The sequence below is a fragment of the Podarcis liolepis genome (genome assembly GCF_965112155.1).
Source record: "Podarcis liolepis genome assembly, chromosome: 3".
Taxonomy (NCBI): Eukaryota; Metazoa; Chordata; class Lepidosauria; order Squamata; family Lacertidae; genus Podarcis; species Podarcis liolepis.
The window spans coordinates 11,589,443-11,610,933 of record NC_139557.1 but is presented as its reverse complement, the minus strand read 5'-3'; the positions used below and the strand labels follow the sequence as shown (position 1 = coordinate 11,610,933).

At 40.9% G+C, this 21,491-nt stretch overlaps 1 protein-coding gene across 22 annotated transcripts in view; it reads left to right on the top strand.

The window, feature by feature from the left end:
- PLCB4 (phospholipase C beta 4) overlaps positions 1–21,491 on the top strand; it is a 213,959-nt gene that overhangs the window by 148,478 nt on the left and 43,990 nt on the right. For 17 of the 22 annotated variants that reach the window (XM_083495902.1, XM_083495898.1, XM_083495901.1 and 14 more), the window contains 12 exons: positions 1,033–1,086; positions 2,539–2,620; positions 3,639–3,739; positions 4,321–4,378; positions 11,389–11,497; positions 13,041–13,251; positions 14,278–14,371; positions 15,133–15,212; positions 15,682–15,766; positions 17,222–17,312; positions 17,930–18,025; positions 18,966–19,066. In XM_083495902.1, coding sequence (XP_083352028.1) covers positions 1,033–1,086; positions 2,539–2,620; positions 3,639–3,739; positions 4,321–4,378; positions 11,389–11,497; positions 13,041–13,251; positions 14,278–14,371; positions 15,133–15,212; positions 15,682–15,766; positions 17,222–17,312; positions 17,930–18,025; positions 18,966–19,066 — 1,162 coding nt within the window. The remainder of the gene's footprint in view (positions 1–1,032; positions 1,087–2,538; positions 2,621–3,638; positions 3,740–4,320; positions 4,379–11,388; positions 11,498–13,040; positions 13,252–14,277; positions 14,372–15,132; positions 15,213–15,681; positions 15,767–17,221; positions 17,313–17,929; positions 18,026–18,965; positions 19,067–21,491) is intronic. The other 5 variants (XM_083495903.1, XM_083495906.1, XM_083495904.1 and 2 more) reach the window with 1 other exon arrangement.

Below are 21,491 nucleotides of genomic sequence, written 5' to 3'. Positions count from 1 at the left end.
CAAAGTCAAATACGGTCTCAGGAGTAAGAGAGTTCACTGGTGGACATAACAATCCGTTGAGAGATGCATCTGTGGCTGTTGGCCCCATCTGAACTTTTCCTGGTTCAGGAAGGAGAATGTCTGCCCAATTGTGTGTGTTCTGGTTAACATTTTGATTTGTAGTGGGTCCATTTCCCCCCCTGAGCTTCTTCCAAGAATTTTCTGAAATGGCAAGAGTTGAACCATTCAGGATGCTTCCCCACCAGCCCTCCATTGTATTCAGAATTCCCTGAAGTGAGTTTATCTCCTCCTCAATTTATAAGCCGTCATTTTCATTCTCCAAAAATTTCAGCATCTGCAATCGAAGATAGTGGCAAGGTGTGAAGGGGAAAGCTTCACTTCAGGCTTTTATTCAGCCCCAAAGCCTAATCAACAGCACGTTTACAGGTCAAAAGAACTCTGGAAAATCCAGTTAAGAGGGGCATTGGGGTCCTACAGCCCCCAGATCTTTTGAGACACTCATTTACTCAAAATTCTGTTGTTTTTTCGTCTAACAAACCCTCGGCCTGTTGATGTTCTTTCAATGGGCAGAGTTTTTTTGATCAAGGTTGTGGGAGCTTGTGGACATTGCCAAACTAAAGCTTGTTTATAGTCTCTCTGTAAGCCCTAGTCTGTGCTATATGGCTATAGCTGGGACCAGAGCTGTTGTCAGTCCCATGGGCTTAAGGGGCTGGATTCATCAGGGTTTCCCTCATGGAATATAGGAAAATCACGATGAAATTCGCCTCAACACCAAGTGGATTCTAAAACAATTTGCATGTGTTTTTCCAAGGGTATTTCTCAGATCTCTCTCAGGGTGAAATCTGTTGGTTTCAGTTTGTTGCCACTGTGCAGTGCTTTGGAGTCACAAAATCTGTGAGTCCCACATTATATACATATTAATAGAAGCATGGACAGAAATATGAGGTACTTCTGTACTCCTCCTCCCCTCCCCCGCTTTATTTTAGCATGTGAACCAACATGTTTTCTTCCTTGTTTTCCCTTAACTCCTAGCTGGATGAAACTGGCATTTCTGACAAACGCTAATGGCAAGATTCCAGTTAGAAGGTAAGCACATTGTGCAGTTGTTGAGTGATGAGCCCAGCAACAGTTGTGATTCCCCGTCCCAAAGCGAGTTAGAGTTCTTTCCAAATCATACACCTTAGCGGGGATACTGAATTCTGTAGCCTAAAATATACATTGGATTTGTAGCCCCAGAATGCCAATGGTTACTGATATATTTCAAAGCAAAAAATAAAAATAAAAATCTGAGGGATGGTTGAAACTACTAGATCATCTGTTGAAATAAGGTATATTCAAATGGGGATCACTGATATAATTTCCGTGCTCAAATATCAACGCCCACAGACAAACCATACAGCATTGCATCAGAACTAGTGGTATGCTCTGAAGACTAGTTATCATAAAAGATTTGGACTGAACTTCTGCAGCGGAAACTTGAATGCCTCTTTCTCACTGCCAACATCGAGAATTTGAGCTCTTTGAGGCATGGGGAATCTCTTTTTAACTTGGAAAAGTTCCTAAAATGCATTGCCTGGTTGATCTGGGAGTCTTTGGGCTGCTTTGGGTATGAAGGGAGTCTAAGTTGTCTTTTCCCTTTCTAAGTAATCTCAGGGGAGGAGGGAAAATTGGCTTTATTATTAGAAATACCGTATTTTTCGCCCTATAGGACGCACCGGCCCATAGGACGTACCTAGCTTTTTGGGGGGGAAATCAAGGGGAAAAAAATTATTTTCCCCCCAGGTTTGCGCAGCCATCCCCAAGCTAGAAGAGGGAGACGGAGCGCTCCGTCTCCCTCTTCTGCCTTCAGGGACAGCCTCTCTAGCCTCCGTGGGGCAGCGGCTTGCCCCGCTGTCCCCCGAGTTTATGGGGCTGGCGATGGGGAGAAGCAAGCTTGCTTCTCCCCCCCGCCAGCCTCCACATCAGGTCGGGGAATAGCGGGGTGGCGGTGCTCCGCCTCCCCACTATCCCCCGAGCTTGTGGGGCTGGGGGGGGGAGAAGTAAGCTTGCTTCTCCCCCCCGCCAGCCTTCAGATCAGGTCGGGGAATAGCGGGGTGGCGGTGCTCCGCCTCCCCACTATCCCCCGAGCTTGTGGGCTGCAGGCTGCTGCCCGCAAGCTTTGTGAGCCGGCGGGACCTCCCGCCGGGCTTGCAAGGCTTGCGGATAGCTTCCTGAAGCCTGGAGAGCGAGAGGGGTCGGTGCGCACCGACCCCTCTTGCTCTCCAGGCTTCAGGGAAAGCCTGCATTCGCCCCATAGGACGCACACACATTTCCCCTTCATTTTTGGAGGGGAAAAAGTGCGTCCTATAGGGCGAAAAATACGGTAAATAATGCAGACCTATGGAACTGGAAAAACAACCAGTCTTATTAGTAAAGTGGATCTTCAGGATGTGTGAATGTGTGTATTCAGCACCCGAGGAAGCCTCTGTAGGTGGAAGAGGCTATGCTGATGGGAATGCAGAATGCCCTTTCAATAACATATCTATTGTTTTCCTCTAGCATTACCAGAACTTTTGCATCAGGTAAAACTGAAAAAGTGATCTTTCAAGCACTTAAGGAATTGGGTCTCCCCAGTGGAAAGGTATAAACATTTAATATTCAAGAATATTGGACTTTATTTTTAATCTGTGTCATGAGTAAAAACAATCATTGCTGGTGGAAGGTTACTCACGGCCACTTTGAACCACCTTTAGCAAACTATCAGAGGCTTGCCATATTTCAGAAAATCTGGACACAGAACTTTTTTTTGCAATTATCTCAAAAGACGAAAAGATGTTTCTGAGCTATTTTTAAGGCCTTTCGCCAAAATCATCACTTCCGACATGGGTTGCCATACGTCCGGCAATGTCTGGGAAGTTCCAGACGTATTGCCAGCCCTACTAAATTAATTAGTTCTTTTGCAAAGCTTCTTCTTCTTTGGCGATCACTCGTAGCTGAATAAGATTGTGAATAAGATTGTCTTCAATAAGCACAGTTTTAACAGTGAGAATGTAAGTGACTGTGGAGGCCAATTCTGGATCCACACGTCCTCCCACAGTGGGGACATGGGTTTCCGGGTGGGAGTTGATCACGGTGAGGGTTTGCCAAGCGTGCCTTCCTCTTAGCACGTTTCTCCCTTTCATTCTGAGTTTGAGCGTCTTCGAAGCCCATGACACCTTTGGTAAATTCTCCAGTTGAAGCACTCACAGGCCAGTGTTTCCCAGTTGTCGGTGTTTATACTACTTTTTTTTAATACACACTAAACATTGCACATACTGCTGTGAATGTATCCCAGTACTCTTGCTTTTTTCTGTCAAATGATAACAGGCAAGACACTCAGTGCGTCCATTTGTATGAGGATTGTGTAAAATGATTGTTTTCATCCAGGAGTTTCCACTTGCCAGTTAGCATTCCAACAGTGCTTTAAACTGGTGTCGTTATGCAGGAAATCTCCTAAGTGTCCTGTGCTGTGTTAGTCTTAAACAGTAGTTAGATCTGGGTATTATTGGAAAGAATATATCGGAGCGCTGTTTTGATTCAGTATTAATTTTGAGTTTGTTGAGTAAAATATTATGGAAGTGTTTGGGGCTAGTATAGTCATGTTTCCTCTTCCTTTTCAGAATGATGAAATAGAGCCTTCAGCCTTTACTTACGAGAAATTTTATGAACTGACTCAGAAGATATGTCCTCGAACGGATATAGAGGATCTTTTTCGGAAAATGTAAGTTGATCGCAATATAAAATGAATTTAATTTTCTGATTACTGAATCCAAGGATGATAAATATTACTGTGCCATGACTTTTTTGCCATATTAATATTAGCAGTCAGGTCTACATTCTTCTACAAAGATTTACCCAAAGTAAATGTTCAGGCTGCGTTTTTCAAGATCTTCTGCATTAAGAGAAGCACCTGGAAGGAACTGTTTTTGAATTGGCTTTACTAACCTATAATATTAACCTGCTGTTTTTAAAATTATTAACACAATATGTAAACTAACTAGGTTAAGAAAGTCTTAATGTCTGAAATTTCATACACTAAGATTTTAATGTGGAAGACTTACATGTTGGTTTGTTAATCCCTTTTATCTGTTAAATAATGAAATGGAGAAAAAGTTCCTGTTCTGTAGAAAATAGTTAATATTACCCATTACAATAGTGACTGCTTTGGAAACACAAAGCTTAGATCAGTGGTAGAATATTAGTTCTGTGTTGAGAAAATAAAAAAAAAATGTCAACATGTAAATCATATCTGCTGTAGCATCTTATATGAAAACTTACTTTTTCTAATAAATTTCTTTTCAGCAATGGAGACAAAACTGATTATTTAACGGTAGACCAATTAGTGAGCTTTCTAAATGAAGTAAGCTTTTTCATACATTAACTACCATACAAGTCTGTCTGCCGTGGCTTGCTTCTTCTCATTGCATGTTCCATGCTACCATCTGCTGTGGTTTTGATCCGCTGATCTTTCCATTTTGGCAATACCCAGGTGCAAAAATCAGCTCCACCTTGATACATTCTCCTGCTTTCTTCATGTGGCTTTGCAAATTGCTTGTGTTGATTACTTGCCGTAGTGTGTAGCTCGTGTGTGTGTGTGTGTGTGTGTGTGTGTGTGTGTGTGTGTGTTATTGACTGCTTTGTCAATATATTCAATGTAATTTTAACTGAAGTGATCTTTTGCTTTTAGGAGTCAAATGTTTCTGGACCAATCCTTCTAAATATTGATGGGGAAGCAGAGGGGAGATTGAGAATTGGGCTTCTGCATGTAGTAATGGGAGTTCTTAGTGTCCATTTGCTGTTTCAAAAAAATGTGTGATGCAGTGTTTTCCCCCTAGTATGCTTTCTGATGAATTGTAAGAAGTATGGTACTGGAAGTATGTCCTTTCCAAAAGCAAATTGATGATGATGTAGTATTTCATGAGTTAAATATCTGGATGAAAAGTGTTCTTCATGGAAGGTTATTTTATTAATAAATGTGTTAAGATGAGTACACATGGTATTTATGTGGCTGAGTCAAAGTATAGCCTGCAATTCATTTGTCTTCAGCTAACTCTTAATAGTCAACTGTTCTGTTTCTGTTACATAGTGTCCTGTTTCAAGCATGATGAAGGGTGGGCTTTATTTTATTTTATTTAAAAAAAAAGGTTGAAGAGGGATTGTGTCAAAGATAAATTGCATCTCACCCTCCTTTAGTCATCGCTGTGCTGTTATTGTTGTTTTAGGGACTGATTTGCCTACCATATTTCCATTTGCTCACTTTGGGGGGCTGCCCCTAATCTCCTTACAGTTGCTGGAGCTCCTGTTACATCCTCTCTCACTCATTATGGAAAGATTGTCATTGACCCTTGCTCAGCCACTTTTGTTCGTTCTAGGATAGTGCCATTTTAAGATAAAGCCAAGCAACTCTTCTTTCTGCCGCTCTTCCATCTCCAGTGTTCTTTTCCCTAAGTAACGGAGAGAGGATTCAGGAGTGCTGATGATATGAAAACCATGAGTGGTTTGGGCAGTGAGAGGACAATCAGAAAACAAGGGAGAACGGCAAGGAGTGAAGAATAGACCCCTCCTTTCACCATAAACCTCATCTATGAAGTTTCAAGTGCTTTTCCCTAGTATAAATTTAATCAAATGAAAGGTTCAAGGACATTCCATTCTTTAAAGTTTTTAGACGTGATTGCTTAACTTTTATATACAGTGGACCCTCAGGTTACGTTACCTTCGGGTAACCTAACTTTTGGGTTGTGAATGCGGCAAACCCGGAAGTATACATGTGTGCATGCGCAGAAGCGCTCTATCGCGCCATGTGTGTGCGCAGAAACGGTGCCCCTAGATGCAGACTTTTTGGGGTATGTACAGACCCCTGGAACTAATTAAGTTTCTATCCGGAAGGTATTGCATGATCAATTACAGTGGTGCCTCGCAAGACGAAATTAATTCGTTCTGTGAGTTTTTTCATCTTGCGAATTTTCCGTCTTGCGAATTTTTCATCTTGTGAATTTTTCGTCTTGCGAAGCATGGTTTCCCTGGGTATTAACGGTTTTAAGAAAAAGGAAACAAACTTGCAAGACGTTTTCGTCTTGCAAAGCAAGCCCATAGGGAAATTCGTCTTGCGAAGCAACTCAAAAAACGAAAAACTCTTTCGTCTTGCGCGTTTTTCGTCTTGCGAGGCATTCGTCTTGCGAGGTACCACTGTAATTTATTTCAGCCAATAGAGCAAAAAAGAAGAAGAAGCACACAATACACAGGAATCTCAGAACAAAACAGATTCAAAAGTGCAACACAAAAGCAATCATATGCAATTATAACAATCTCATTAGTCCTTGGAGATGTTCCTTTTAGTTTCAAGTGGCCAGTTGTTTTCATGTTCTCACTGCTACTGATAGAGATTTAGTCACTACCTTTGGGGCTTTTATCTTCTGTTGGATATTTAACATAAAATGGAACTGACATTAGTTTGGTCAGTAAAGGACCAGTCATATACTGTTGAATCCCAGCATAGAAATTATAAAACAGATGGACATGTTCTACAGATTCTGCCTCCTGGTTATTACAGTCTTAATGAAAGAAGGCTGTCAATATATCTGCCCCAAAGCAAATTAAATCAGGCCAGAAGAAAAGCTTAATTAGCAACTTACATAATGCTGAAGTAGGAGTGGGTTGTATGAGTTACCCAGAAACAGATTGTACATGAACAAGCCAGAAGTTCTTGAAATGAAATGCCCCCAAATCTTTTTTGGATGAGACGGGGCTCAGGTATTATCAGATGTGCTTTGGTTGCATTCAGAAAATCATATCTTCACTTATATTATTAAAGCCGAGAAATATGCAAGTGTTCTACCTATGCAAGCAGTCGTTCTCCCTTTGCAGTGAGCCACAGTTAAACAATGAAGTCTCAAATTGGCCATTGTTTCTGGTGTTGCCTGAACTGAGAAACGATGGCTGGCAGCTTTAGAACAAGACAGAAGCAACTTCAGACCATAGTTGTAGGAAACAGTGACCGATGAGGGATAGACCATTGATCAGATACAGCAGGACTGGTGCAATGAAGTTTTAAATTGGATAGCATGGAGAGAATGTAAAACTCTTGAGAAAAATATTTAATGGCGGGAAGGATGCAATGATTTCTTGTTTACAAGTACTCAGGGTTTTCTTGCTTCTTCCTGTTCTCCTTCTGTTTTCCTGCATTGTCTATCTGTGAACTGATACTGGGAGTTCATGTGTAATGTAGTGAGGACAGGGGACAGTTGCTGCAGTATCTGAAACTGCCCCTCTTTGTTACTCAAATTTTGAGTATTTTATTGGAGCTTAAGATGGTGACCTTTCCACTGACCATGAGCGGTATGATTTTTTTGTTGGCACGTGCAATTACCTGCATGCTGACATTCTGTTTTTATGGGAAACTCAGCAAGGGACCAGCATATGTTCTGCTGCTTTCATATTTCATCAGCTTTAACTTAGATATCCAAGAATTCAGTGTAACTTTCAGTGCGACTGCTTGTAGCAGAGATTGCATGTTCAGACCCAGAAACCTCCCCCCTAAATAAATTCACACTTGACTCAAATTTTTGGTTTGGTTTTTGGCAGAATTTAGGCCACAACTTTATTGATTACAGAAAGTGACTGGTTGCATAAGCTCTGGTTCGACTAGCTCCCTGCCATGCAGGTAGCGCTGGCCCAGGGCACCAGCATAGGTCAACCGAGGGTGAACACCTGGATAAGCAGAAATGTCCCCCTGGACTCAGGCACGGGCACAACCCCGTCTCAGGGTTTAACCAAACCACCGAGTCCCTGGATTCCTTTAACGGAATACCCTTCACATAGGGATGGCGAGAGCATTCTCCCATCCCTATCACCTGAACCTATCTGCAACCTTACAAGTTGTGACGATTTGCTACATGGCAGGCGAAACCCTGACGGCATAGCAAGGTCAAGCGCAAAGCCCTAAAAGTAGGGAGAGGTGGGCGGGTGTTCTGAATGCACGTGCCGAAAGAGGAAGCTCTGGGTCACATGCATGCATATAAATAGGTCCCTCGAACCATTTGGACTGTGTCCCATTGGCCAGATTGTACCCAGCTTCAAGTGGGTGTTGTGGCTGACCAATTGTACCCACCCACAATACAGGGTGACGGTTGTCCAGGTCTCACCGCAATACGTGCCCTCTTTAAGAGAGGACCCTATTTAAGAGATGACGCATTCTCCGTTGCATGTCTTGATTTGTCAATGTCTGTTAAAAAATTAATATTAACTTAGGCAGTAGACACAATGACTGTTATCCCTATGAAGAACAGAACCTCAAAATACTTAAGAAATTACAACAGATATCTCTTAGACTGTCCACTCTGAAACTGTTGATCTTCAACATATGATGCTCTGCATTCAATCTTTGAAACTCTCAAAAGTGCAGTTCACAGCTGGGCACTTACTTTATTTGAAGAATTTCTATCATTATATATTTATTTTGCTTGCATACGCTTAGAAGTCTCCCGGCTGAAATATGCTTGGCTTTTGTTTTTGTTATTCAGTGGAGAATCAGGCCCACAATGTGTTGATCTAATCCACAATGACAGAGTAAAACCCTTACATTCTCTTGTTAGTAGTTAATTTGACTCTTGTTAGTAGTTAATTTGAACTCATTTTTAAAACTCATCTTCTCAATTTTAAAAAACCTGTAGCTGCTTTTTGCTAATTGATTTTATTTTGTAGATCACTTTGGGCCATATTTAGAAGGCAAACAAATAATAACACACTGTTAGTCGAGACTAGTCTCTTAGAAGCGATTTGAGGTATGTTTGGCCATCTTGCAGAATTGATGCAATAGCAGTTCAAGCCCTAGAATTTTAGAAGTCTCCTGCAAATAAACCTGAATTCACAACAATAATTCTGGATATTACACAATTCACATTTCATCTAATGAAATTAAGGATGCAATTCTATGCACACTTTCTTGGAAGAAAGTCTCACTGCTAGGGGGTGTGTGATTTTTTCCTTCCTGTCTCTTTGGCAAAAACTCCAGTCATCTTTCTGGTCTTCAGTTTTCTTATATCCTGATAATATCCTCACCTGTGAGCTTTATTTCTCCACCTTCACCATCCTCCACCATCTGAAAGCCTCCTGCTCCAACAAATTATTCCACCCTTTATACTTTGATGCCGCATATGATTGGAATTCCACCCTAGAACTACTTAATGAATCATTCCTCAAAACTCACCTTTCCCATGAAGGCTTTGGCACCGTCCCTTAGTTCCCATACCTTGCTGAGCCTGGAATTAAGCCTAAGAAAGTCTAACTGAAAGAACTGTATATTGCTTCCTCATTCACCCCTTCCTCCTCTTCTCTTCCTCTTCTGTTTTTGCTGTGTTGAATTTTAGATTGTAAACTTCTTGGGGCAGGGACCTTGTTCTCTGGAAAGTGCCGTGCATGCTGGTAGTGCTACAGAAATAAAAACGATGCACCATTTTTTTCCTCTGCATCCATCATCAAGTAACAACTTTGTCAGAATGCCATAAATCTGTGATTAAACTTTTTATATGGTTTAAACTCAATGGATTACATGTTCATAATGTGTTTAATGTCACATTTACTTTGCATTTTGGTGTTGTGTTATTTTTCATTTCTGCAGGCCGATAATGCAAAAGAGCTTGTCTGTCTCATACTTCATCATATGACACAGCCGCTTTAACTCACTAGATCGCACAACCTTGTTAAATTGGCATTTCCCCAGGCAGTAAAGTGGTTCACTATTCTCACTACCAAACAGCCATTTATAATAAAGCATTGAGGGAGCAGGTGAAACTACAGGTGTCAGTCATTTCCTTTCTCATTGCCCATACAGACATAATGAACTGTCCTATGATAACACTTTCATTTCCAATGAAAGTTGAGGGGGTTTCTTCTCTAGCATTACCCAGTCTCAGTGGAATGTGTCTAATTTTGTTCCATAAACCAGCTAAAATTATTATCCACTGTTCCCCAGCCCTTCCTCCCCCCTCATAAAATTTTATTAACACTTTTCATAATACAATAATATAAAAGAAACTAATCTAAATAAGAACAAAAACAGAGAAAGAGAAAACACAGGGCCAGATCCAGCCCCCGGGCCTTAGTTTGCCTACCCATGCTCTTAATCCTTGTTACCCACAGAAAGTGATGGATCTTCCCACCTCTCACCTGGAAGTTTTCCTTTCTGCTCCCAGTCTCTCACCCTGAAATGTCTTCTCTTATGTGCCGCCTCTCACTCAAGCAAACAAGGTGTGCTTTTTTGCAGTTTATATTTTGTTAAATTTCAAAAATGTCACATATGCACACCAAAACATAATATTTTTTTCTTGGGTTTTGTCGACTTCTCATGTTTTCCATTGTGTTTTTAATTTCTCCCCCTTGCTGCAACCTGTCCACTCTTTATCAAATCATAACCACCATAAAATAATCTCTAATTCCTTCTGTTGCTCATAGTTCAGATCCTGCTCACAAATTTATCATACTATAATAATGCTTTTTTTTTCATTTTGTCTCAATCCAACCTTAGCAAGCATAGTTACTGCAAGATGCAGTATCTTACATTGCAGTGTGCTTGATAAAATGGGCTTTTGCAATTTAAGTGACCGATATATTAATGAGGTGGGCACTCTTTCTGTGAGATATCTTATACCACTACTTCTAAAAAGAAAGTAAAATTGATGACAGCAGTTCTTCCCATCTTTGATATTTAAAATTTTGGCCAGTAACCTGAGCCCTTCTCTTGTTTTCTTTGGGGCAAGATTGGTAACTGACGTCATCTTTCTACTTAGTAACAATTTCCTTCTTCCATGTCAATGTTACTCCCAATAACTTCAGCTTTGTTTGTGTTTATAACCTGAAATGTGGCCAGAGGAACCTAAAGGCTGATGAAGTTATCGATTGATTGTGTGAAATTCCTTAAATGAAACACAGTATGGTTTTAAGGTTCTTTATTTATAGGCTTCCTCTTTGGATAAAAGCAGTAGTGGTTTTGTACATGGAAGTTTAAAATAGATAGCAGTGAACTAGTTCCATCCGTTGTTTAAAACAGATTTCAGGAAAGGGGAGAGGAAATTATTAAGGAACCCTGAAATGGGGCAATAAATTATTTGCAATGTGCACTGCATGTGTTTCTTGCGTATGAACAACATTAATACACGTTATACAATTATACTGAGAATATTTAATAATTTAGCTACCAATGGTTGGATTTTAAAAAAACAAACCTAAACATTGAAACATGCATTGAACAATTGTGTTCTGGTTTTAAAACTAATTATCTGTCCCCTTCCCATGCTCTCATTAATAAGAGGTCTGTAGGAATAAAGCTGTACTCTAGTTATCCCTCTAAATCCTGTTTTTTTCCTCTAATCTTAGCATCAACGAGATCCTCGACTGAATGAAATTTTATTTCCCTTCTATGATCCCAAACGAGCAATGCAGATAATTGAGACATATGAGCCAGATGATGATTTAAAAAGCAAGGGTAAGAACCAGATCATAAATTTGTGATCATTTCTATAAAATGTACTGTTTTCTGCAAGATCCATCTTAACCTTTGTGTGAACATCATCCTATCTTGATCCTCCTTGAAATAAGCCTCCATTGAGGTGACTCAGTTATTTCCATCTTACACATGGAGGATTCAGTCAAAAAAACACCTTTGCCAAGTCTCTAGTACTCTCCAATGAACCTCGTTTACCCACATTCAGAAGATGTTGCAAGCCCTGTGTGGTGCTTTGAAACCCCAACCATCTGTCAAATTGGATCTGCCAAGCTAGATTGTGATATGGATCTGCCCTGAAGAGCCTCCAGAGATTCGGATTCCGGTCTTGCAATTTCATACCTCGTAGTTTATTGGGACTTTCAAAGGCCCCGAAAAACACGGTCAGAGCTTTAACAAGATGGAAAGAGCTCTGCTAGGTCAGCACATAGGCCTGTCTAGTCCAGAAGGGAACAGGTTTGTGCAGCCAAGGCAACAGGATTTAATTCCTGCTCATTAGCTGAGTGGGGATTGGAGCCCTGGGCAGAAGTACACATAGAAGCAGCTCACACCTGTGAACTACTTCAATGAGGCTTTTGCAAGGGCTTTAAGACAGCTCCTGTGCTCCCAATTTGAGCTTCCGGAGGCTCAAGCTGGAGTGTGGAGCAAAGTCGTAAAGCCTTAATAGTAGTAGTAGTAGTAGTAGTTGTTATTTATACCCCACACACCTGGCTGTGTTTCCCCAGCCACTCTGGGCGGCTTCCAACTGAATATTAAAAACACAATAAAACATCAAACATTCAAAACTTCCCTAAACAGGGCTGCTTTCAGATGTCTTCTAAAAGTCAGGTAGTTGTTTATTTCCTTGACATCTGGTGGGAGGGCATTCCACAGGGCGGGCACCACTACTGAGAAGGCCCTCTGCCTGGTTCCCTGTAACCTCACTTCTCACAGTGAGGGAACTGCCAGAAGGCCCTCAGCGCTGGACCTCAATGTCTGGGCTGAGCGATGGGGGTGGAGATGCTCCTTCAAGTATACTGGGCCGAGGCCGTCTAGGGCTTTAAAGATCAGCACCAACACTTTGAATTGTGCTCAAAAATGTACTGGGAGCCAATGTAGATCTTTCAGGACTGGTGCTATATAGTCTCAGTGGCCACTCCCAGTCACCAGTGTAGCTGCCGCATTCAGGATTAGTTGTAGTTTCTGGGTCACCTTCAAAGGTAGCGCCACGTAGAGCACACTGCAGTAGTCCAAGCAGGAGATAACTAGAGCATGCACCACTCTGGCAAGACAGTCTGTGGGCAGGTAGGGTCTCAGCCTGCGTACCAGATGGAGCTGGTAGACCGCTGCCCTGGACACAGAATTGACCTTTTTCATGTCTGCCCCCATATCCCACTTTTAAATACCCCATCTTGGAAGAGGCTTTGAAAGTCTCCCTGGACTGCCCCCACGCCCCCTCATTTTAATCCTTCAGCGTTTCTCATGTGTGTTTTAAATCTCAGCATGAATGCACAGAATCCATAATGTTATGTTTTCATGTGTTCAGGTCTCATGTCAAGTGATGGGTTTTGCCGGTACTTGATGTCCGATGAGAATGCCCCTGTCTTCCTGGACCGTTTAGAACTATACCAAGAAATGGAGCAACCCTTGGCTCACTACTTCATTAGCTCCTCCCACAACACGTATCTCACTGGAAGACAGTTTGGTGGGAAATCATCTGTGGAGATGTATAGACAAGTCCTCTTAGCCGGATGCAGGTCGGACATTCACATTGGTGGTTTAAATGATTTTTTAAAATTTTTTTATAAAGTTTTCTATTTTACAGTTTAAGATACTCATTTTACATAAGATATCAATGATTTGCCTTCTTCTCTTTCCATGGTTCCTTTTACATATCATAAATCCCTTCATATTTTACATAAACTATACCATTCAGTATTCCATTATTGCATCCATCCAAACCTATTTACACCGTTTAATTTATCTCAAGGCTGCCAGCATTTTCAGCTGTACACAATTATTCAAATGAATATTTAAGAGAGATGCCATACTATAAAAACTAGTTAAAAGCATCTGATTCACTACTACATGTGACTCAGTATATTGCATGTATGACACACAAATATACATATACAACAAACTGATTTAAATATTGAAAGGAATATTTCACTCTTTGGAGAACTTGTGGAAATCATGCCTTTCAATAAATGACATGGTGAGCAAAGTAGGGTTTGGTTTTGCAAACTGGCTGCATTTGCTTTTGACTGCAGCAAAGGAAAATGTTAATTATATCGGAGCCCCCTGCATTTGAGAGTTATTTTCTTATACTGTATCTAAATTAATCTGCATTCACATTTATTTATATAATTCTTATTTGAATTCGTTGCAGAGAGGCTGATTTAATTTCGATTTGATAGAATTTAGATCCCACCCTTAACCACATGTACATTCACTGTACTGAGAACAATGTCTCCTTCATGTGCCACATGCAAGAAGGGGCTCCATAAGCAGGAGGCGAGTGGGGCCATTGTACCAAAGTCACGCCACACACAACCAGACTCCAGCATGCCGGTGCTCCTCACAACCATAGCATTCAATGGTCAGTTCAAATCAAGGTTAAAAAAAGGTCAAAATACTGAATCCTGTTCTCTCGTATGGCTTATGCACATATAGAAAGCATTTCAAAGTAGCCACTGTTGTCGCTATGGCAGATAGTTTGAAAGGAATTCCGTTCTTTTAGCAACGGAAAGGGGATTCAGTACTTATTTCTCACTGGTTTGCAGGTGTGTCGAACTCGATTGCTGGGATGGCAAAGGTGAAGACCAGGAACCGATAATAACTCACGGAAAGGCAATGTGTACGGACATTCTTTTCAAGGTAAACATCACCTGTGATGAATTTTAAAAGGTCAAACCACAGGTCAGTTAGTACAACAATTTCCTTGGTTTGCCAGGAATTCAGTTGCAAGTTGTGTAAACTCCTTCTAATGTGTAATGTTGCAGTTCTGCCCAAGTATGGAAAGAGCATATAAAGAGCTCACTCTTTTCCCCTCTGTTACACTATAGCTTGCTTATGATTGACCACTAAAATGCTTCTGTACAGCAGCATTCATTTGAATCCTTCCATGCTTCATGGAGCACAATTTATTCTGGCTCTGTTGGGCTTTATAATTCTCCTTTCTTATCATTGCAAAGGGAATGGGTGTGATATATGTTGAGCAAGGTCCTGCAGGTAGCAATAGATTGCATAGAGTGGTCTGCATGGATCAAAGCATTAGTGAAGATGCGTCATTTATTGACACAGTTAACTTCCTTCAGCTACAGGGAGAACTTTGAGAAACCTGCTCTTCAGTTTAATTCAATGTTTCCTAAACTTGGGTCTCCAGCTGTTTTGGGGCTACAACTCCCATCATCCCTAACCACTGGTCTTGCTAGCTAGGGATGAGTTGTAGTCCAAAAACAGCTGGAGACCCAAGTTTGGGAAATTTTATTGAACAAGTCAACACTGAAAAGATCAATGTGAAGCTATTTTAGCATCTGGGGTTTTCTTAAAACACAGCATCTTTCCAATTTCTTTATTATGTTCCTGATCGTAATTGAATTGGTTTTCTCACATGTAATCTTTTTGCTCACTTAAAGGATGTGATTCAAGCCATTAAGGAAACAGCATTTGTAACATCTGATTATCCTGTCATCCTGTCCTTTGAAAATCACTGCAGGTACCTATTTTATGAAGGATTATTCCTCTTGCATATTTCCACGATGAGCTGAGAGATAAATTGTGGCAAAGTTTAAAGTAGGGCAACTGTTGTACATGACAGCTTTTTAAGGCAATTGGCTTAAGTTTAATTCAAGGTCACGTTGAGTACAGCACTTGCTTTAATTACAGATAGATGTCACATTTGCCTTTTTTGGGTTTTATACTATGACACAATAGCTTTAATACACTTGGAAGCCACTTTCATATAATCGTTTTAAATCAATTTTCCAATTGTATTTGGTTTTATGCTAATCTTTTATTCATGGTTAATGTATTTTGCTCTAATAACTTTCGGTTGTGGAATAAGCAGACAGAAAGAAAGAAAGAGAGAGAAAAAGAATAGTCTCCATACTCTGTTGTATTTTGATTCATAACAGTGCTTCGTGGTTTTTTTATATATATGTAAAACCCACTATATTGTTTCCCAGCAAATATCAACAATACAAAATGTCAAAATACTGTGAAGATCTGTTTGGAGACCTTCTATTAAAGCAGCCGCTGGAAACTCATCCAGTAGGTACCTTCCAACTGTTTTCTTTACATCTTCTTGTAAAAATCAATGAAAACTTTGGTGACAAGAGTTACGTACAGTGGTACCTCTGGTTGCGCACGGGATTCGTTCTGGAACTCTGGTAGGATCGTGAAGTGTGCATATCGAGAGATACTGCTTCTGTGCATGTGCGCGGTGCAGTTTAGCACTTCTGCGCATGTGTGCGTAGAACGCTTCTGCCCATGCGCGTGCAGCGAAACCCAGAAAAATACTTCCGGGTTTGCCATGCACATATCCCGAAGGATACGTAACCGGAGGTGAACGTAAGTAGAGGTACCAGTGTGGTGTAGTGGTTAAGAGCGGTAGACTCGTAATCTGGGGAACCGGGTTCGCGTCTCTGCTCATCCACATGCAGCTGCTGGGTGACCTTGGGCCAGTCACACTTCTCTGAAGTCTCTCAGCCCCACTCACCTCACAGAGTGTTTGTTGTGGGGGAGGAAGGGAAAGGAGAATGTTAGCCGCTTTGAGACTCCTTCGGGTAGTGACAAAGCGGGATATCAAATCAAAAACTCCTCTTCTTCTTCTACCACTGTATATCCATAGATCTCTGGGTTTGAAGGGTGTCCATAATGAAGTGCCCTGAGAATATCTATTAATCCTGTTGACTTTTCTGCCTTAATACATTAGCATACTCCTGCCTTCCTGTGATGCACTCTTTTAGCTAGATGACATGCTTCATGTGCCTATCAGCCTCCATCTATTTTCTTTTGTCAGCATCTTATCTTTGGTATTCGTCGCTCCTAGATATTCAGAAGAGCCTAGCCATCCCTCCACAAGAATATAGGAAACCTTTTTGTTTATCAGGACATATTTATGACCGTTCCCTTTTAGGAAGTATCTTAAGACATAAGATTTTTTCTCTCTATAAAACTCACCTTTTCCCTCCTAAAAAGTAAGGGGAAATGTGTGTGCGTCTTATGGAGCGAATGCAGGCTGCGCAGCTATCCCAGAAGCCAGAACAGCAAGAGGGATTGCTGCTTTCACTGTGCAGCAATCCCTCTTGCTGTTCTGGCTTCTGAGATTCAGAATTTTTTTTTTCTTGTTTTCCTCCTCTAAAAACTAGGTGCGTCTTGTGGTCTGGTGCATCTTATAGAGCGAAAAATACGGTATATCTCTTTTCCCAAGGCTTTTGTCCAATTAAAGCTGCAGTCCTCTATCTACTTACCTAAGAGTAAGTTCAATTGATCTCAAAGGGACTTGCTTCTCAGTAGACACATACGGGATTGTACTGTAACCGAGTTATTTAATTCACTGTGTTTCTTTCTGTTCGTCTTAATTTGTCCCTTAGCATCTTCTTCCCCTCTTGTGTGTGTTTGTTTAGATTTTAAGGCTGCAGGCAGGTTCTGTGCAGTTTTTGCCAATACGAATTGTAAATGTTTGTGTGCTTTTCCTAATTATGCTTCTTTTCTTGGTTGCAGCTCGAACCAGGAAGACCCCTGCCTTCCCCCAATGATCTCAAAAGAAAAATCCTGATTAAAAACAAAAGGTTGAAAACTGAAGTGGAAAAAAGTAAGTAAAGTGCTATTTAAGGTATTGAAGTGCAAGCCTCACAAGAACACCAGCATTGTCCAAATTGTCTCAGAGTTACCTTTAGTATTTTCTCACAACGCAGAGTACTAACCACTATACGATCACGGCAACCTTTAGTATTTTCTCAACCCGAAATAGACTTTCTGTTTTACTGTTCTGTTGTTTTTCATGAAGCACTGCAGTAACAGTCTCTTCAAAAAGCAGGGTTTTTCCAGCTGATTTTAGACTACAACTCCTTTCATCTCTAGCTAGCAGGACCAGAGGTCAGGGCTAATGGGAATTGTAGTCCAAAAACAAGTTTGGGAAACCCTGTTCTAAAGCATTGCTGAATTGCTATGTCGTCATAGTGCTTTTTTCCTTTTCAATGTACCTTATGCTTTTACAAAATATCTCCTTTTTTGCATAAAGGATAGTTCTTTAGTTATTAGTCTCAATGGGGTGGTGAATTTCATTTTGGGTCGCCGCGGGACGCAACCTGAAAAGATTTAACCCAAAGCGTCTTGAACCCGAGGTATGACTGTATTTTTATTTACGAAATATATCTTGCCTTTCTGTGTGTGTGTGTATGTGTGTGTGTGCCTGTTTCTTTTAAACAGAACAGCTTGAAACGTTGAAAAGTATGATGGAAGCTGGTGAAACAGCTGCTCCTGTTAGCATCTTGGAAGATGACAATGAAGAAGAGATAGAAAGTGGTAAGGTGGCTCTCAAAATCACTCTCCTTTCGGCTCCTCTAACTGATTATTACGATAGCTTGGCGGATAAACCATTTGAGAGGTATAGCCTTAGATGACAGCTTTAATCTTCTACCACCCACTAATGCATCTTTCTTGATGGTAAAATTTCCTTACCGCCCACCAGTGCTCAGTGGAAGGAGGATTCAGCTTGTGCCATAGGACTCCCTTCCGCCCACCTAGAATCCTGAAACTCCCACTAGTGGATGGCAGGGACCAGATTGACAACCCCTGCTTTAAGCAAACATTCACTTCCAGCATAAATGTCCTTAGTTTTATATTTGAGCTCTGGATTCCAAAGATATGTGCAAGAAGTCCAGGGAGTTCATAAAAACATCACTCGTGGACTGATAATATGGTGGACTGGTCCTATGGTGGTCAACAGGCCTGGATGAATAGAGCAGATAATGGGGATTTGTCACCTCACTAGGGGAAGAGTTACTGGGCATAGGGTACCTTTATCTAGGTAGATGTGAAGCCATACAGTAGTTTATCTACAGTAGTACCTTGGTTCTTGAACCGAATCCATTCCGGACGTCCGTTTGACTTCCGAAATGTTTGAAAACCAAGGCATGGCTTCCGATTGATTGCAGGAGCTTCCTGCACTCAAGTAGAATCCACGTCGCATGTTCGGCTTCCAAAAAACGTTTGAAAACTGGAACACTTACGTCTGGGTTTTTGGCGTTCAGGAACTGATTTGTTTGTCAACTAAGCCGTTCAAGAACCAAGGTTCCACTGTATTGCAGCGCTGTAGTTCCTGAAATGTAACTTTGTTTTAGAAAACTAGTAAAGCTTCTTAGATGCTTTCATGTTGCTTTTTTAAAGCCTCTGCTTTACTTCTTGGCTCTTTTGGCATTCTAGTCACTGTCTTTCAGTGTTTTCTGCTTCCGTTTTTGTGTAGCTGACCAGGAAGAAGAAGCCCATCCAGAATACAAATTTGGAAGTGAGCTGTCTGCAGACGACTTGAGCCAAAAAGAATCAGTGGCCAACAATGTGAAAAAGGTGGGATAGCTTTTCTCGCATACGTTTTAATTGGACAACTTCTCATTTGTTGACATGTCCAGGAGAATGGGGTCACGGTGCTTTTTAATTGTAGGTAGAAAGAACATATGATTTTGGTCAAAGTCACAAAGAAAGGGCCTGACTCTGTTCCTTGCTGAAAGTCTAGAAACTTCTTTTATTTGCCTGTATGGTTCCTGCTGAATGCTTCCAATGGTAAGGTAAAGGTAAAGGGATCCCTGACTATCAGGTCCAGTCGTGACCGATTCTGGGGTTGCAGCACTCATCTCACTTTATTGGCCAAGGGAGCCAATGTACAGCTTCCGGGTCATGTGGCCAGCATGACTAAACTGCTTCTGGAGAACCAGAGCAGCGCACGGAAACACCGTTTACCTTCCCGCCGGAGCGGTACCTATTTATCTACTTGCACTTTGATGTGCTTTCGAACTACTAGGTTGGCAGGAGCAGGGACCAAGCAACGGGAGCTCACCCCGTCGCGGGGATTCGAACCGCCGATCTTCTGATCGGCAAGTCCTAGGCTCTGTGGTTTAACCCACAGCGCCACCAGCGTCCCAATGGTAAATCATTGCTAATATGAACAAGAATGAACTATATGTCTGAAGAGTAACAGGAAGCGCACATCTGAAGGGGCCAGTATGAAATGATACCAGTAGATCGTGAGAATAGACAGAAAGGGGAGACATTACTCTAATTGTTCCTACCTATTTGGTATTCTTCTGCCCCAAGTACCAAATGGCTCTTTTTCAAAAAGCACAAAGCACCAGGACAGCAGACACATCAAACCCTGCATGTCCAAGGGAAAGATTCAAATTTGAGCTATTTTGCTGCTGTTGTTATTGCAGCACTTTTCTTCTTACCCAGCCTATCTTCTAACCTTGATCCAGGCAGCTGTACCAATAGAAGCCCTCTTCCTGTGCCAAAAACTTTTCTTATAAAAATTATTTAGTTTTTCCGATTTTAGAAATTAACAAACAATAATCCAACAACCAACATAAAAAGATAATTCCAAATTCCCCTTTGTGGGTCCTTATATTAACTTTTTCCTCCTGCATCTTTTTTATTAATCCAAATCTTTTAAATCCATTATACTCAAAATTCCACATTGAACTACAAGTGTTATTCCAATCCTACTAATGATTTTAATTGTTTACAATGGTTTTTAAGATAAATTATATATTTCCCCCATTCCTTATTAAAGTTTTGGTCTTCCTGGTTTCTGATTCTTCCAGTCATTTTTGCCAATTCAGCATAGTCCATCAACTTAATCTACCATTCTTCTCTGGTCGGGACTTTATCTTCTTTCCATCTCTGGGCCATTAACATCTGTGCAGCCGTGGTTGCATACAGAAATAGTCTTTTCTGATTCGTTTGAATTTTGACCCCTGGAATTCCTAAAAGAAAAGCTTCAGGGTTGTTGTTTTTAAGAAAAAGTTATTTTAAACATTTTTTAAGTTCATTGTATATCATCTCCCAGAATTCTTTTACTACCTTACATGTCCACCACATATGATAGAAGGTGCCTTCTTTTTCCTTACATTTCCAGCATGTATTGACCTTGTTTTGTACATTTTAAGGTAGTTTAAAGGTAAAGGGACCCCTGACCATTAGGTCCAGTTGCGGACGACTCTGGGGTTGCGGCGCTCGTCTCGCTTTACTGGCCGAGGGATCCGGTGTACATCTTCCGGGTCATGTGGCCAGCATGACTAAGCCACTTCTGGTGAACCAGAGCAGTGCACGGAAACACTGTTTACCTTCCCGCCGGAGCAGTACCTATTTATCTACTTGCACTTTGATGTGCTTTCAAACTGCTAGGTTGTTAAATACCAATGATACATCATTTTCATATAATTTTCTTTCAACGTATAACATGCTGTGAACTTCTGATCCCTGTTCCATAGCTTCTCCCATGCTGTAAATTGTATATTATATCCAAAATCCCTCGCTTAGTGTATCATAACTGATTTAACCTGTTCATCTTTTGTATGCCATTGTAATACTAATTTATACATTTTTGAAAGCAATTTAGTCTTGTTTATTAACAGCTCTTTTTCAAATTTAGAGGTTTCATTAAGAAAATCTTTTTATGTGCCTCTTAAATATATCATTTGGTTGATGGTATTGTAACCAATCAGTTAATAATTCCTCTTTATGTCCTCAAACTTCTTTAATTTTAGTTGATATTCTACTTCTATCAACAGTTCTTTGAATGTTGCCCAGTCATTTCTCATATTCAATTTTTTAAAAGATATCGCTTCTAGTGGGGAAAGTCACCATGGTGTTTTTTGTTCTAATAATTTTTTATATTTCCCCCATACTTCATAAACCGATTTTCTTACTACATGATTTAGGAAAGCTCTATGTACTTTAACCTTCTCGTACCACAAATAGGCATGCCAACCATATCTAT